The 15,240-nt window shown below is 39.7% G+C and overlaps 1 protein-coding gene across 1 annotated transcript; it reads right to left on the reverse strand.

Moving 5' to 3' along the window:
- Positions 1 to 1,064: 1,064 nt before the first annotated feature.
- Positions 1,065 to 15,152, reverse strand: LOC127531395 (acetylcholine receptor subunit delta-like). Its single transcript, XM_051940633.1, has 12 exons — positions 13,730 to 15,152; positions 10,675 to 10,820; positions 10,500 to 10,544; positions 10,310 to 10,419; positions 7,446 to 7,601; positions 6,911 to 7,008; positions 5,717 to 5,917; positions 5,049 to 5,160; positions 4,720 to 4,834; positions 3,063 to 3,273; positions 2,851 to 2,969; positions 1,065 to 1,427 (listed from the first exon to the last, which is right to left on the reverse strand). The coding sequence occupies exons 1-12, from the start codon at positions 13,785 to 13,787 to the stop codon at positions 1,245 to 1,247; spliced, it is 1,554 nt and encodes a 517-aa protein (XP_051796593.1). The 5' UTR covers positions 13,788 to 15,152; the 3' UTR covers positions 1,065 to 1,244.
- Positions 15,153 to 15,240: the final 88 nt, after the last annotated feature.

Raw genomic sequence — 15,240 nt, forward strand, 5'->3', positions numbered from 1 at the left:
GCAGTCAATGAAAGTATTTAAAATCTTGGAGTAAAACTTAGAAGAACACAAACTCTACATGTTGATTTATAATCTAGATTATGTTCTGTTTTGTTTTTTGACAGGATTACCACAGACCTGACCGTGAACACCCACCTGAGGGAGACGCTGCCTCAGATCTCCAGTCTGCTTGGTCGTGGTCTTTCTGCTCCAGAACATCTTCATCAACTACGTCTTCTTCTGAAGAGGCCCTCAGATGCTGCAATCTCTGACCTTAAGGAGGAACTGATACTTTTACTCTGTAACCAGACGACGGTTATTTTAAAGACTCAGCTCCTGGTGGCTTTGAGTGAAAATTTAACATCCATCAAAGCATAACTACAGACAGATACACATGGACAAAAATGATGGTAGCCCTCGGTTAATGAAATAAAAACCAACAAAGGTCACAGAAATAATTTGAATCTGACAAAAGTAATAATAATTAAAAATTCTACAAAAATTCACCAATGAAAATCAGACATTGCTTTTGAACTGTGGTTCAACAGAATTATTTTTTTAAAATAAACTAATGAAACAGGCCTGGACAAAAATGATGGTGCCCTTAACTTATATTACTAATATTTTGTTGCTCAACCTTTTGAGGCGATCACTGCAATCAAACCATTTCTGTAACTGTCAATGAGACTTGTGTACCTCTCAGCAGGTGTTTTGGTCCACTCCTCATGAGCAGATGCTCCAGTTGTCTCAGGTTTGAAGGGTTTCTTCTCCAGATGTTTCAGCTGCTTCTACAGATGGCATGATGTTTTTGAAACTGAATTTGTTTTTCTTAAGAAATTTCAGATTGTTCATCATGTTTTGTAGAAAGACAGCTCCTTAAATTTGAAAAGGAACAATGTGGAGCTGTGGTTATTTATTGGCTATTATGTTATGATTTTACTGGTCACTTGAGATCAGACTAGGTTAAATGTTTAACCTGAACTACAATGAGTCTAGAATATGTCAATAACTAGCAACAGCACTGACTCCAATTCATTATAATCAGAGTGTGAACACGCAACAGAAACAAAAATAAAATAGAAAGGTGTCAGAAAGTCAAAGTTTATTCAAACCACACAAACAAAACCAAACAGATAAGATCCCAGATTATTCACTTCAAATGAAAGAAACACTCGGCTGCTGCACGAACCTGGAAAAGTCATCGAGTTAAATAATAAAACGGCAGCAAACCTCTGGACGGACACCAGCATCTGCAGCGTAAAGTGTTACAGCAGCCGGGGGTTCGTGTCCGAGTAGTCGTGTGGGTCTCCTTTGAAGGGCAGGTGTGGAGGGTGGTTGCAGATTCCCATCAGGAAGATGATGATGGTGCCGAAGGTCATCACCGGAGTCACCAGGAAGAGGCAGAGTCGGTCCACCGTCCGGGCGATGCCGCTCCAGTTGTCCTTCTCCTGGAAACACCAATCACACATTTGGTTTCACCAACTGAAGATTTACAGTCTGATAGGAGTCACAAACTTACAGAGACACCATCTGCAGTCGTTTGTGTTCAGATTTTGAAATGGAAAAAGTTACGTGAACCATTGCAACTGATGTAAAAAGTTAGTTTGGAACATTGGGATTAATGAGAAGAAGAAAAAGAAGAAGAAGCCTCACACATTACATTGGGTTCAAATAACAAAAAAAATGCAAAAGTGTCAAAACCGCAGTTCCTCAAATGTCCACTAGAGGCTGCGTCTAAAAGTGAGTCAATCCCCATAAACCTCCATGTGAAAATGTCCAACTTTACAGCACAAATAACTAAGTTTACAGCATAGAACATGAAATGTTTTGGTTCCTGTGGCTAATAACCACATTCGTGACAACTGTACGAGGGATGAATTTTTATATAACTCCCCAACTTCAGACTTAGAATTTAATAAGGGTTCAAATCCTCTTCAGTAAACTTATGTCACTGAGGGTTCGTCCATTTTTAAATACACTCGGTGGAGCTAGCTAACAGAAAAACCAATGCAGTCTAATGCTAACAGCCCTACAAAGGTTGTTATGTTCAGTTTTTGTTGAGGCTGTTAAAGAAAAGTGTGGACAAAATATCAGACCTCTCATGTCTAGAAGATGATTCTGGTATCAAATGTAGTTAAAAAATTAACCTTGAAAGTTTACCCAAAATACACTTATTAAAGGTTTTCTCTAGTAAATTAATTAAAAACCACACCCAGAGTATCAATGCTTGTTGCTATGTCAAAGACATTAACAGTTTTACAATTGAAACTAGAATATATCCCATAATACTGATACTCAAAGTTGCTTATAGGAAAGATTGTGCTAAACGAAAACAAGGTTTTGGTTGTAGATTGCAACACTTTGAGTGAATGTAAACTTTGTTGCAGTTCCTCAAATGTCCACTAGAGGCTGCATCTAAAAGTGAGTAAGTTCCCATAGACCTTCATGTTAAAATGTGCAACTTTACAACAGAAATAAACACATTTACAGTCTGGTACATTGAAACACTTTTGGTTTCTGCAGCTAATTTCTACATCCATGACAACTGTAAGAGGGTTGAATTTTTATATAACAATTTAAAATGTTTCAAAAACTACTACCTGTGGGTGACATCACTGAGGGTTTATGTACAGTCAGTGGATCGAGCCACAGAAAAATTGATACAGACTAATACTAACAGCCCTACAAAGGTTATTAAGCTCAGTTTTTGTTGAGGCAAAGTGCATCGCTTTGGCCAAAGTGTACTTCAAACCTCTACTTTTCCTCAACATGGCTACAATTTAAACTTAGCGTTGTGTGTTTTGTTATTAAAAAGAAGAAATCACACCAAATACGATGTCTTCTACTGATATCTATTTATTCTTTTCTCACCTCGTTGTAGTCGTTCTTGTTGCGCATGTGTTTGATGATGTAGTTCGCTCCGTCCACAGCCGGTTTGATCTCGGCGTATAGTTGGTCCGTCACTCCTCCGTCCTCCTGCGGCTTCACCACTACACCAAAAAAATTAAATAAAAAATCGCAGTGACTGGACTGATTTTATTTTATTTTTTTACCATTTTCAGATTTAAGATCTGTGTTCGTACCTGCAGCGTGGGTGGTCCTGGTCGTCAGTCCGTGCCTCTGCGACTGCTTCTCGAACATCAGCTCGCTGCGGGACTTGACGCTGTAGTATTCCTCCGCCGAGGCGATGTAGCCCACCGAGCTGGATCGCCGTGGCAACGCTCCGTCCCAGTATGGCTCCGCCTCCGCGGGGCGGGACATGCGCAGGATCCGAGGAAGACGCTCGAGGAAAAACTGCAAAGAGACAAAAAATGAAAGTAAATATATCTGGTACTCAATGCAGAATCAGATGAGTTTGTTGCTGTGCAAAAACTTTATAATTTCAGTTACAGGTCGTTCAGGGAAGCAGAGGTGGGTGGAAATTTTGTGCATTGCTTATTTTGGGGGGATCGATACCACCACTGCTACCACCATCGATACCACCACAGCTACCACCATCGATACCACCACTACTACCACCACTGCTACCACCATCGATACCATCACTGCTACCACCATTGCTACCACCATCGATACCACCACTGCTACCACCATCGATACCACCACAGCTACCACCACTGCTACCACCATCGATACCACCACAGCTACCACCACTGCTACCACCATCGATACCACCACTGCTACCACCATCGATACCACCACTGCTACCACCATCGATACCACCACTGCTACCACCATCGATACCACCACAGCTACCGCCATCGATACCACCACTGCTACCACCATCGATACCACCACTGCTACCACCATCGATACCACCACCATCGATACCACCACTACTACCACCATCGATACCACCACTGCTACCACCATCGATACCACCACTGCTACCACCATCGATACCACCACAGCTACCACCATCGATACCACCACCATCGATACCACCACTACTACCACCATCGATACCACCACAGCTACCACCATCGATACCACCACTACTACCACCACTGCTACCACCATCGATACCACCACTACTACCACCACTGCTACCACCATCGATACCACCACAGCTACCACCACTGCTACCACCATCGATACCACCACAGCTACCACCACTGCTACCACCATCGATACCACCACTGCTACCACCATCGATACCACCACTGCTACCACCATCGATACCACCACTGCTACCACCATCGATACCACCACAGCTACCGCCATCGATACCACCACTGCTACCACCATCGATACCACCACTGCTACCACCATCGATACCACCACCATCGATACCACCACTACTACCACCATCGATACCACCACTGCTACCACCATCGATACCACCACTGCTACCACCATCGATACCACCACAGCTACCACCATCGATACCACCACCATCGATACCACCACTACTACCACCATCGATACCACCACAGCTACCACCATCGATATCACCACTGCTACCACCATCGATATCACCACAGCTACCACCATCGATACCATCACAACTACTACAGCTACTTCTGTGGATTGTATTAGTGGCAGCACAGTTACCTTCTTAGCTTAAACAACATTAGATCCAGAGGTCAAATCAGAATGAAATCAGGTCAAAATCTCAGCACAGAAAACTAGACAGACTTTTAGAATCATCAACTTAAACCTGGAAAACACAGACAAGCTGAAGTTAAAACTGCAAATATCAGTCTGATTAGTAAATAATGCTATGGTGTGTGTTGTTACCTTCTTGGTCCACTCAGACATGACGTGTGTGCTCGGCGTCCTGAAGTGCAGGTTGAGGACGACCACGCAGTTCAACACAACCACCGTAACCAGCACCATGATGAACATCAAGTACCTGGGAAATGCACACAGATCAGTAAAAAGCAGTCGTAGTAGTTCTCAAACAGAATCACCACCATTATTGTGATGAAACGTCCAGTCTGAAGTAGTCCTAGCGACCGAAACACGGCTGTGCAATTCTAGGCTTCAAACTCTCTTCTGACGTCGACTAACGGCTGATGTTTCCAGATGTGGCTGTGAGTTTGCGCGTGATATTTCGTGTTACGTACTTGACAATGAGCGGAACCGACATGGACGTTTCCGGCAGCCGTTGAGAAATCAGCAGCAGGAAGACGGACTGAGCCAGTAGAACCGAGATGGACAGAGTCATCTTCTCACCACCTGGACACAAACCAACCAGTTCACAAACCTCTGACTGGACTCATCGTTTCAGAAATGCCAAATATTTGCTTGATTCCAGGATTTCAAATGTGAGGTTTTTAGATCTTTATTGTCTTAAATTTAGGGCTGCAACTAACGACGCGTTGACTAATCGTCTGAGCACGATACGTCATCAAAAGCGGAAGTGAGGGCGCAATGCAACAGAAATCACCGTCCGACCGGAGCGCGGAACACGGACAGACGTCGGCGCCGCATCGTGCATACATAATATATGCACGATTCAGCGTCGATGTCCGATTCAGACGATTCGTCGACGCGTCGTTAGGTGCAGCCCTACTTAAATTATGTCATACTCAAGTTCGTTGCATTTTGGCTGTTGGCCAAAGCAAAAACAATATATTTCACTATTACTACCATCACCACCTCCACTACTATTAAACCAGTTTCCATATGAAGCTGGAACCCCTATAGGATGCAGAGATGTAGCTTTGTTGTGTTCAAGCTGTAACGACAATCAAATTCTGATAATTCAGGGGTTAAATCGACGCTGACTGACTGTCGGCGGGCAGGTAGTAGACGAGACAAGCCAGGAAGGAGATGAGCACGCAGGGGATGATGATGTTGACGATGTAGAAGAGAGGTTTGCGCTTGATGATCAGGTAGAAGGTGATGTCCTGGTGCTTGTTGCTCTCCATGGGAATGTGCTTGTAGGTGTTTCTCTTGGCCGGACGGTGGATGATCTCCCACTCGCCGTTCTCTGCAGACGAAGCGAGAAACAGAAGATAGCGTTTATACATTCTGTCATCACTAAAACTGGGGGATTTTAACAACCCGAGAAGCTGTTTCTGCTCTAAAAGTTTCAATTTCTTCTCAAGGATTTGAAAAACTGACACTAGTTTGCAATAAAATGTAATATTAGATGGAATATTTTGACTGAGCATGCAACTTTTAATTTTCCAGGCATAATATTTAAATTTCATGTGTGATATTACTTAATAAGTATAATTGCCAGCATTACTTAGCTCATTTATTATTATTTTAAATCATATATTGTACTTATATTTGATGGCTTTTCTACTCTGCACTGCATTTTTTATTTCATTTTATGCTTTTCTGAGCAAAATCCGGCAAAACAATTTGTCTGAATTACTAAAGTTTTACCTATTCTTATGAATATTTTATAACATTATGATATTCATGTGCAATATTTAGATTAAATGTGCAATATTTCACTTTTATGCACAGTTAGTCAATGTAACTATGTATCTTCATTAATTCATTTTATCTTCTATAGAGTCAGAGCTACAACAAGTGACCGTTTTTCCTCTAAAATCGAGTAAAATTTTAATAAAATTTAGCGAAACGCCTCAAAAAGTAAACAAACTAAGAAGAAAACATTGACAGAAAATATGCAGTATGGACCTTTTTGGTGCTTTTTCATTACTTTAACACACACAAAAATAAGGAAAAGTTATTTTTGCAGCAGTTTGTACTGTTTTGAGCACCAAAATGCTTCGTTTAATGGTAAGAAAAATGTTCTTTTAGCAGAACATTATGACGTCACAGTGGATATTTGACGTTTCAGGTATGAAAATGAAGTTTATTCATCAATTTATCCCTCAATTTATCCCTGTGTTAAAGCTTCTCATCAACAGATATTCATTATGGGCACAACAGATAAAGCGAGAATGCAGAAACGAACATGAGGAAACACAAATTGTGCAAAAGATGAGCAGGAAGAGGAAGTTACCGGTGAAGCCGGCAGGGTCGATGATGATCCACTCCACCGTCGCGCCTTCATCTTCCTTCAGCAGCATCCGGATCTCTTTGGCGTTGTAGGTCAGAGAGCTGCAGGAAAATGGGTTTTAAATGAATCTGAGAAGGCTTCAGGGGGAGAACGTCGAGGTATTTGCTTAAAAACACATGACAAGCTGTTTTTGTGGTATCTGCAGTCATTTAAAAAAATGTGTTTTTTAGTCGTGACAACTTCATGTGACGATCTGATGAAGGTATGAGAGTCTCAGAAATGATGAATTCCATTAGAAAGTGCAAAAAAAAGAAAGGCCTGCAAGTCTAAAATTATCCATAGTATGAAGGTAAAACTTTTCATGGATTCATTAAATATATTAAAGTTACCATACAGGAAAAAAACAGCTGATTCTGAAGAAGTCAGGTGGAGAAACTGGCTGGTTTTTCATAGAACTACTGAACTACAACCCAAATCAGAGCAATAATCCAGTAAAACACCGTTTAAATTTGTGTGTTTTGATGCACGGTAAACTTGCGTGAATTTGAGCGTGCAGTTCTGCCAGTCGAAGGGGAAGTAGTTGACGTTGATGGAGCAGGACGAGCGGAAGATGGCGGGGGGCAACCAGTAGCAGAGACCATCGGGAAACACCAGTACGTTACTGTAGTAGGCCACCTGGAACTGGGCGTCGTTACTGGGAAAAAAATCACCGCTTTGATCCAGATTATCGCCAAAGTAGAAACACATCAGGAGCAGTAAGAGGCTTTAAACTCGAAAGAAACTCCAAATCGAGGTGTTTGGTGATTATCTCTTTAAGAATACAGAATTTATCAGAACGATCTTGAATCGTTCTGCTTGACCATCTCTGATTTATTCAGACTTTTAAGAACTCTTTTCATGGTAACACCAGCGATTTCTTCAACCAGCACGGCCTACATGTTAACTGTACGTTCGTTTGCACATTAGTTTCCTAACTTTTATTTAAATGGCAACATGTGTGAACTGGAAACTTTGAATTTCCCCGAGAGGATAAATAATCTATCTATCTGGAAAAAATCAAGAGTTTGTGGGAAACACACGTCAAACTTTAAGGAAATCCGTGAAGATATCGGGTATTGCACTTTGGAGTAATAAAGGAGGGTGTCATCTGCGTAAAATATTATTCACTGATGGTAAATTAAAAAAATCAAACAAACAAAAAAAATTACAAAAAATGGAATAAATTTGAACCTAGAAGTCTTAAACAATGGATAGACATCAGGGCTCCAGACTAACTTTTTTCCTAGGAGCACAGTGCCCCCTAACTTAGAATTTTAGCAGCACAACCAGAAAATTTAGGGGTGCACACCAATATCGACTTGCAAAGTAATTATTCACATTTCCTCTCATTTTCACTGTATAAATACTTGCACAATAAATGCAGAAACTATGTTTTCAATTCACAATTTAGTGTGCAGCAGTTGACAAAACATAACAAGAAAAGCACTCAGAGAGCACAGTACTCCACCAGTACTCCAGTTGATGAAATCTGTACTAAAAAAGACCTTGTGCTGAGTACAGGCATGTGTTATGCATGTTCACATTATGTATTTATACTGAATCACGTGTAAATTAGTCTTATAAATGTCTGTTGATCTGTTCATCAATTTTGGCAAGCCTTTGTTTTGCTGGTGCTAAAATAACCATTTCCTAAAGGCTTTTATTTTGAATGCATATTTTTAATGCTACGGGCTTTTATTTTGTGACCATTTCAGCGGCACAGGAAGTGTTTCTTGAGGAAGAGGTTTCTTGACATGACGAAGACGCTGCAGAAAAGTCTGAAAATCCACGTAAAGATGAAAGAAAACGGTTCCACTGTTGCTGTCTAGCAAAAGATGTGTCTAAACTTAGAAGCAGCTGGAATGGAGACAAGAAAGGAGCGTTCAGCCTTATTTTGTGTTCAAAATAAGGCTGAACGTAAATGAAGGCTTTGTGAAACAGCAGGAGCTTCACCGTCATTCGCCCCCCGCTCTCACACACATTGGCCCGCCTTCTTCTTTTGGAGTTAATGTCGGTTAAACCAACTCATTTACGCATTACTGTCTGCTGGGCTGAAGTGTGGAGCAGAAGTTTGTCAGCAACAAAAAATACTCAATAGTAATTTTTAAAAATCAGCAAATTTACTGGTCGCACATGCGCGAGTAGATGAAAAATTTACTCACACTCGCTCAAATTTTGGTCACAAAATGCGACCATTTAGTCCCAGTCTGGAGCCCTGGACATAGTGAGAGAGAGAGAGAGATGTGTGATGGAAATTATCTTTTCTTTTTGCTAAATTTTCTCGCTAAGATCAAGAGGAGAGGAAGACATGGAGCTTACTGTGACTGTTTAACTGGTTTCCTTTTCTAATATTTCCTGCTTTTGAACCATCCTTTATTTCTTTTAAAAACTGGTTTTACATTTTCCAACATTGTGTGAGTTTTTATTCACCAAACAGTGCTTTTATTGTAGCCTAGCCGCGCTAGACCCAGCTCTTAAGACACAAGGGTCTAGGAACGCTCGACAGGGAGGGAGGCGGGCTAAAAGGTTGTCTTTCAAATCCCTCTGCAGCAGTTGGGTAGGTATACAACCAATCAGCACAACGAATAGGCTGACGGAGTTCCTAGAGCGCCGGCGGATTGTGGCTAAGTCCCATTAGCTTCCCAACCAGCGGAGCCAACTGGTAAATTAAGGATTTGCCATATCCCGTCGGCATAAGTCCAAATACGTCTTTCTTCTCAATGAAACACTTCAGTGCCGTCCTTTGTTTGTCTTTCAAGTTGAATTTTAGCTTCAAATCTTTAAGGGCTGTGGCCAAAGCCGAGTCGAAAGATAACTGTTTATTGTGCGCCGGTTGTTTCTGTCAGAATCGTCGCGCCTCTGTCGTCACTTAGCTACGCCCGCCTTCTGACTCTACACTTCATGGTGATTGGTCCGGCCAGTTTTAGGAGCATCCAACCTCGAGCTTTATGGAGGGTAACTAGACCCACCCTGGCAGAGAATTAAATTCGTTGCCGTGGGTTGTCTAGGCTACTTTTATTCGTCTTTCAAAACCTGACGATTTTAGGAGTTTTTGTCTTGTTTTGCTGCCTTGTGAATCTCTTTTTACCTCCGATTTAAAAGGTTTCTCTATAAATAAAGTGACACTATTCACTCTCACATAAAAAATGTATATCTATCTGGAAAAAGTCAAGAGTTTCTGGAAAACGCATGTCAAATTTTTAGGAAATCTGTGGAAAATACCAGGATATTGCACTTTGGTGAACTAAAGGAGGGTATCATCTGCATAAAATATTACTCACTGCTGGTAAAATAACTTAAAACAAAAAATGGTATAAATTTGAACCAAGAAGTCTTAAACAATGGATAAACAAAGAGTCGTACTTGTTTTCCAGCACTATCTCTGGCAGCCACAGCATGGTGGTGGGCAGACGAAGCGCCTCGATGCCGTCGAACTCCGTCGAATTCCACGATAATCTGTAGTCAATCCACGTCTGTCGCAGCACAGACAGACTTTAGAAACAAATAACTGCAAAAACTTCAAATAAAAATGTAAAAAAAGACTTTTACTTACGTGATCTATCCAAACGTTCGTCAGCAGCGTCTCATCAACTTCTTTCTGCAAGCAAATTGGAAGATTTAATGAAGACTTTAGCTCATTTTTGAATCATTTGAGAACGTCACAGAAGCCTGGATGTGTCTGGAGCTTCATTTTATTTTATCTTTAAGCTAAAACTCCATATTTGTACCAGAGAGATGAGGTTGGAGAGCGTGAGGGCGAGGTAGACGTCCACGGCATCCTGCTGCCTCTCCACCGGTCGCAGCTCTTTGTTGTAGCCCTTCTCTTTCATCAGGTAGTTGATCAGACGCTCCTCCTCGTTCCTGCACCAGCACGCTGCAAACGCAATTTAAGTTACATTTTAACCAATTCAACATACAGAAGAGATCCAAAAAGCTCAGATTTGAGTATTTAGGAACAATAATTACCCCCAAAATGTGCAAATTAACCTTGAACGGTGCCAAAAAGTTGTTGCTGGGCCCCTTTTACCCTCCATTATAGAGATAATAAGATGGTTGAAATAAGAAACGGCAACAATTTTGCTAATTAGTTAAACATTTTAAGTCAAAAATGCCCCAAATCTGCTTGAACCAGCTTTAAAATGTGACATTTTTATTTTATCAAATTTTGACTGCTTTTTGGACAAAAACTGAAAGCAGAACATGATAATATGCTAGACAATCTTTGATTCCGCAGGCTAAAATCCTTGATTCCGCGGGCTAAAATCCTTGATTATGTGGGCTAAAATCCTTGATTCCGCGGACTAAAATCCTTGATTATGTGGGCTAAAATCCTTGATTCAGCGGGCTAAAATCCTTGATTCAGCGGGCTAAAATCCTTGATTCCGCGGGCTAAAATCCTTGATTATGTGGGCTAAATTCCTTGATTCAGCGGGCTAAAATCCTTGATTCCGCGGACTAAAATCCTTGATTATGTGGGCTAAAATCCTTGATTCAGCGGGCTAAAATCCTTGATTCCGCGGACTAAAATCCTTGATTATGTGGGCTAAAATCCTTGATTCAGCGGGCTAAAATCCTTGATTATGTGGGCTAAAATCCTTGATTATGTGGGCTAAATTCCTTGATTCAGCGGGCTAAAATCCTTGATTCCGCGGACTAAAATCCTTGATTATGTGGGCTAAATTCCTTGATTCAGCGGGCTAAAATCCTTGATTCCGCGGACTAAAATCCTTGATTATGTGGGCTAAAATCCTTGATTCAGCGGGCTAAAATCCTTGATTCCGCGGACTAAAATCCTTGATTATGTGGGCTAAAATCCTTGATTCCGCGGACTAAAATCCTTGATTATGTGGGCTAAAATCCTTGATTCAGCGGGCTAAAATCCTTGATTCCGCGGACTAAAATCCTTGATTATGTGGGCTAAAATCCTTGATTCAGCGGGCTAAAATCCTTGATTATGTGGGCTAAAATCCTTGATTCAGCGGGCTAAAATCCTTAATTCAGCGGGCTAAAATCCTTGATTCGTCTCTGAGCGCTGTGGTCCGCATCAGCTCGTGCTTCCAGTGTGTGTGTGAATGCGTGAACTGATGACGTCAGGCAGGCCGTCACATAAAAACTCACAACTCCATTTATATCGGTTATAGTTTTCTCATTTTATGCGGAAATTGTGAAGTCAAGCGGGACCCGCATATTTCTCTTTTTTTTCGTGGAAATGTGAGATTCTTGTGGGAATTATGCGCTGTTTTGCGGGGATTATGCGGCCTTTTGGGAAATAATTGACCCCCACGTAATCAGCGGCATTTTTATGATTAATGCGGGAATTCATGCGATCGCATACTCGCGTTTTTCTGGAGGGTCTAATACGCAGTTTTTTTTTTGAAGTAGACGTCATTTATCATTTAAAATCTGTAAAATTCCGCTTTAAAAATAATGATAATCAGTTTTCAGGCCCTAATATACATAGCATTTCTTTCAAATAACATCACAGGTTTGTCAGATATTTTTTAGGGAATTTAACAACTTTTTGACTCTTTGTGTTTACTGTATATAAATGAACAGTAAACAAAGACTTCTCTGGCATTCACTGAGGAAAACAAACCAGGAGTGTGTGAATGTTTTCATGCTGCTCAGGTTTCAGTTCATCGCAGCTGCTGCACAAAACCGGCCGACGTTTAACCCCTGAACCGCCATGCTTGTTTTCATTTTACCTCCACTCGGCCACGAATTTCTGCTCTTTTTGGCTCTTCTACACATGTTTTTGACAAATATTTTACATTTAAAGGACCAAAGTGGAGCTGCAACTGCTAATTTAACTCCCAGTTATCCTTTACATGCTGTATTTTTAGTTAATTTATCCATTTTTTCATAACTATTTTGCATTTAAAGGACTAAAGTAGGGCTGTAACTACTAATTAACCACCAATTATCCTTTACATTCTGTATTTTTAAGTCGTTTACCATGTTTTTGACAAGTATTTTACATTTAAAGGACTAAAATGGGGCTGGAAATATTAATTTCACTCATTTCCATTCTGCTTTATCAGCAAACTTAGCTCGTTTTTGACAGCTACTTTTCATTTAAAAGACAAATATCTGCTCCAACTGCAAATTTCATTATCAATTACCTTAGACTTTCTATAATTTTTAGCTAATTAATCCAGTTTTTGACAAGAATTTTATATTTAAAGAATTAAAGTGGGGCTGTCACTGCTTATTACATTATTATTTAACATTTATATTCTGTTCTTTTAAGCTGATTCATCCTTTTTTAACTGATTTCTCATTTAAATGACTAAAGTGAGACTCCAACTGTTAATTTTATTATCATTTATGCTTCACATTCTGTCATTTTTAACTAATTTGTCCTGCTTTTGACAACAAAATTTTATATAAAGGACTAATTTGGGGCTGCACCTGCTGATTTCACCAATGATTAATTAGAAAATTTATCATTTGGCCTCTAAAAAAAATCCAGGTGACACATTTATACCGCTTATTTGGTCCAATTACTACAAAAAAGACTTGAAAAATTACTCAATATTTACATTTTCTTTAAAAGGAAGGATTTAAAGTGATGAATCGCTGATCAGAATTGTTGCTTTCTGCTTCCTGGAGTCCTGTTTCACGTGGGATTAAAGCAGGTTTTACAAGAAAAAGCTTTCTGAAAATGAAGATAATACATTTACACTGATATTTCCAGTCAAATTTAGCATCAGAAAAGTCAGTTTAGGCCTCTGAGGAACCGTATGAATCTGAGTTTAACACATAAACTTATAATTTTCTTACCCGATGACAGCAGAGTGAGCAGGAACGAGGCGACCAGTGCTGCCCGTTGAAGCTCCATGGCCGACTGAAGTCCTTCTGCTCATCGACCTTCTGCCAGAATCCCGAATGATCGACGGACGGCAGCTGCAGAAACACCGAGAGGAGAAAATAGAAAGCAGACGGCAGCACTGAGTCTGCCGGGAAACACAAAGAGCCAGGAGGAGCCTCGCATACAGTGAGAACATCAACCTAATCTGCTGTAAGTCCAACAGGTTTGTCCCAGGGCGGTTTCATGTCGGTTACACTTGGACATACGTTTTCAAAAATGTCTTTTTATCTCGCGGGCCGGATATAATTGTGTTCTAAATGATTAAAAATTTTCCAAAATAACTCAAAAATTGTGCAAAATTACTCAAAAGTCGTTTAAAATGACATGAAACTTGTTCCAAATGATTACAAATTGTCCAAAATGGCTCAAAAATTGTGCAAAATTACTCAGAAGTCGTTTAAAAATGACATGAAACTTGTTATAAATGATTACAAATGGTCCAAAATGGCTCAAAATATGTGCAAAATTACTCAAAAGTCATCTAAAATGACATGAAACTTGTTATAAATGATTAAAAATTGTCCAAAATGGCTCAAAAAATGTGCAAAATTACTCAAAAGTCATCTAAAATGACATGAAACTTGTTATAAATGATTAAAAATTGTCCAAAATGGCTCAAAAAATGTGCAAAATTACTCAAAAGTTGTTTAAAATGACATGAAACTTGTTATAAATGATTACAAATTGTCCAAAATGGCTCAAAAATTGTGCAAAATTACTCAGAAGTGGTTTAAAAATGACATGAAACTTGTTATAAATGATTACAAATTGTCCAAAATGGCTCAAAAAATGTGCAAAATTACTCAAAAGTCATCTAAAATGACATGAAACTTGTTCTAAATGATTACAAATTGTCCAAAATGTCTCAAAAATTGTGCAAAGTTACTCAGAAGTTGTTTAAAAATGACATGAAACTTGTTCTAAATGTTTAAGTAATGTGCAGAAAGACCCAAAATTTGTCCATAATTACTTTAAAGTTAGTCAAAAATAGTTCAGAATCACTCCAAAGTCATCTAAAATAACATAACATCTGCGGTGAATGATTAAAAATGGTCCAGAATTACTCAAAAGTCATCAAAAATGCCATGAAATCTGTTCTAAAATGGTTAATAATTGCACAAAATCTCTCAAAAGTCATGCAAAGTGACACGAAATGTTGTAAATGATTAAAATGTGTCCATTATTACTTAAAAGTTATCCAAAAGGAAATGAAACCCATTTTAAGTTATTGAAAATTTGGCCAAAATGACTGAGAAATCGTCCAGAATCACTCCAAAGTCATCTAAAATGACATTATACGAGTTGTAAATGATTAAAAGAGGAACTTGTGTACATTTTTCTACAGATATTTCGGCCCCCTTTGCTGCTGTCAGGCCATAAATCTCCACACTGAATGACTGATGTCTCCTGATATAAAACAATA

This window comes from Acanthochromis polyacanthus, chromosome 20, assembly GCF_021347895.1.
Source record: "Acanthochromis polyacanthus isolate Apoly-LR-REF ecotype Palm Island chromosome 20, KAUST_Apoly_ChrSc, whole genome shotgun sequence".
In the NCBI taxonomy this organism is placed as follows: domain Eukaryota; kingdom Metazoa; phylum Chordata; class Actinopteri; family Pomacentridae; genus Acanthochromis; species Acanthochromis polyacanthus.

Bases quoted from the DNA above. Each gene is read 5' to 3' on its own strand.
- LOC127531395 (XM_051940633.1), bottom strand. From the start codon at position 13,787: ATGGAGCTTCAACGGGCAGCACTGGTCGCCTCGTTCCTGCTCACTCTG. The intron at 10,821-13,729 runs GTAAGAAAATTA...TTGCGTTTGCAG, and splicing joins GCTCACTCTGCTGTCATCGG to CGTGCTGGTGCAGGAACGAG. The intron at 7,602-10,309 runs GTACGACTCTTT...TTTTTTTCCCAG, and splicing joins GAGATAGTGCTGGAAAACAA to TAACGACGCCCAGTTCCAGG.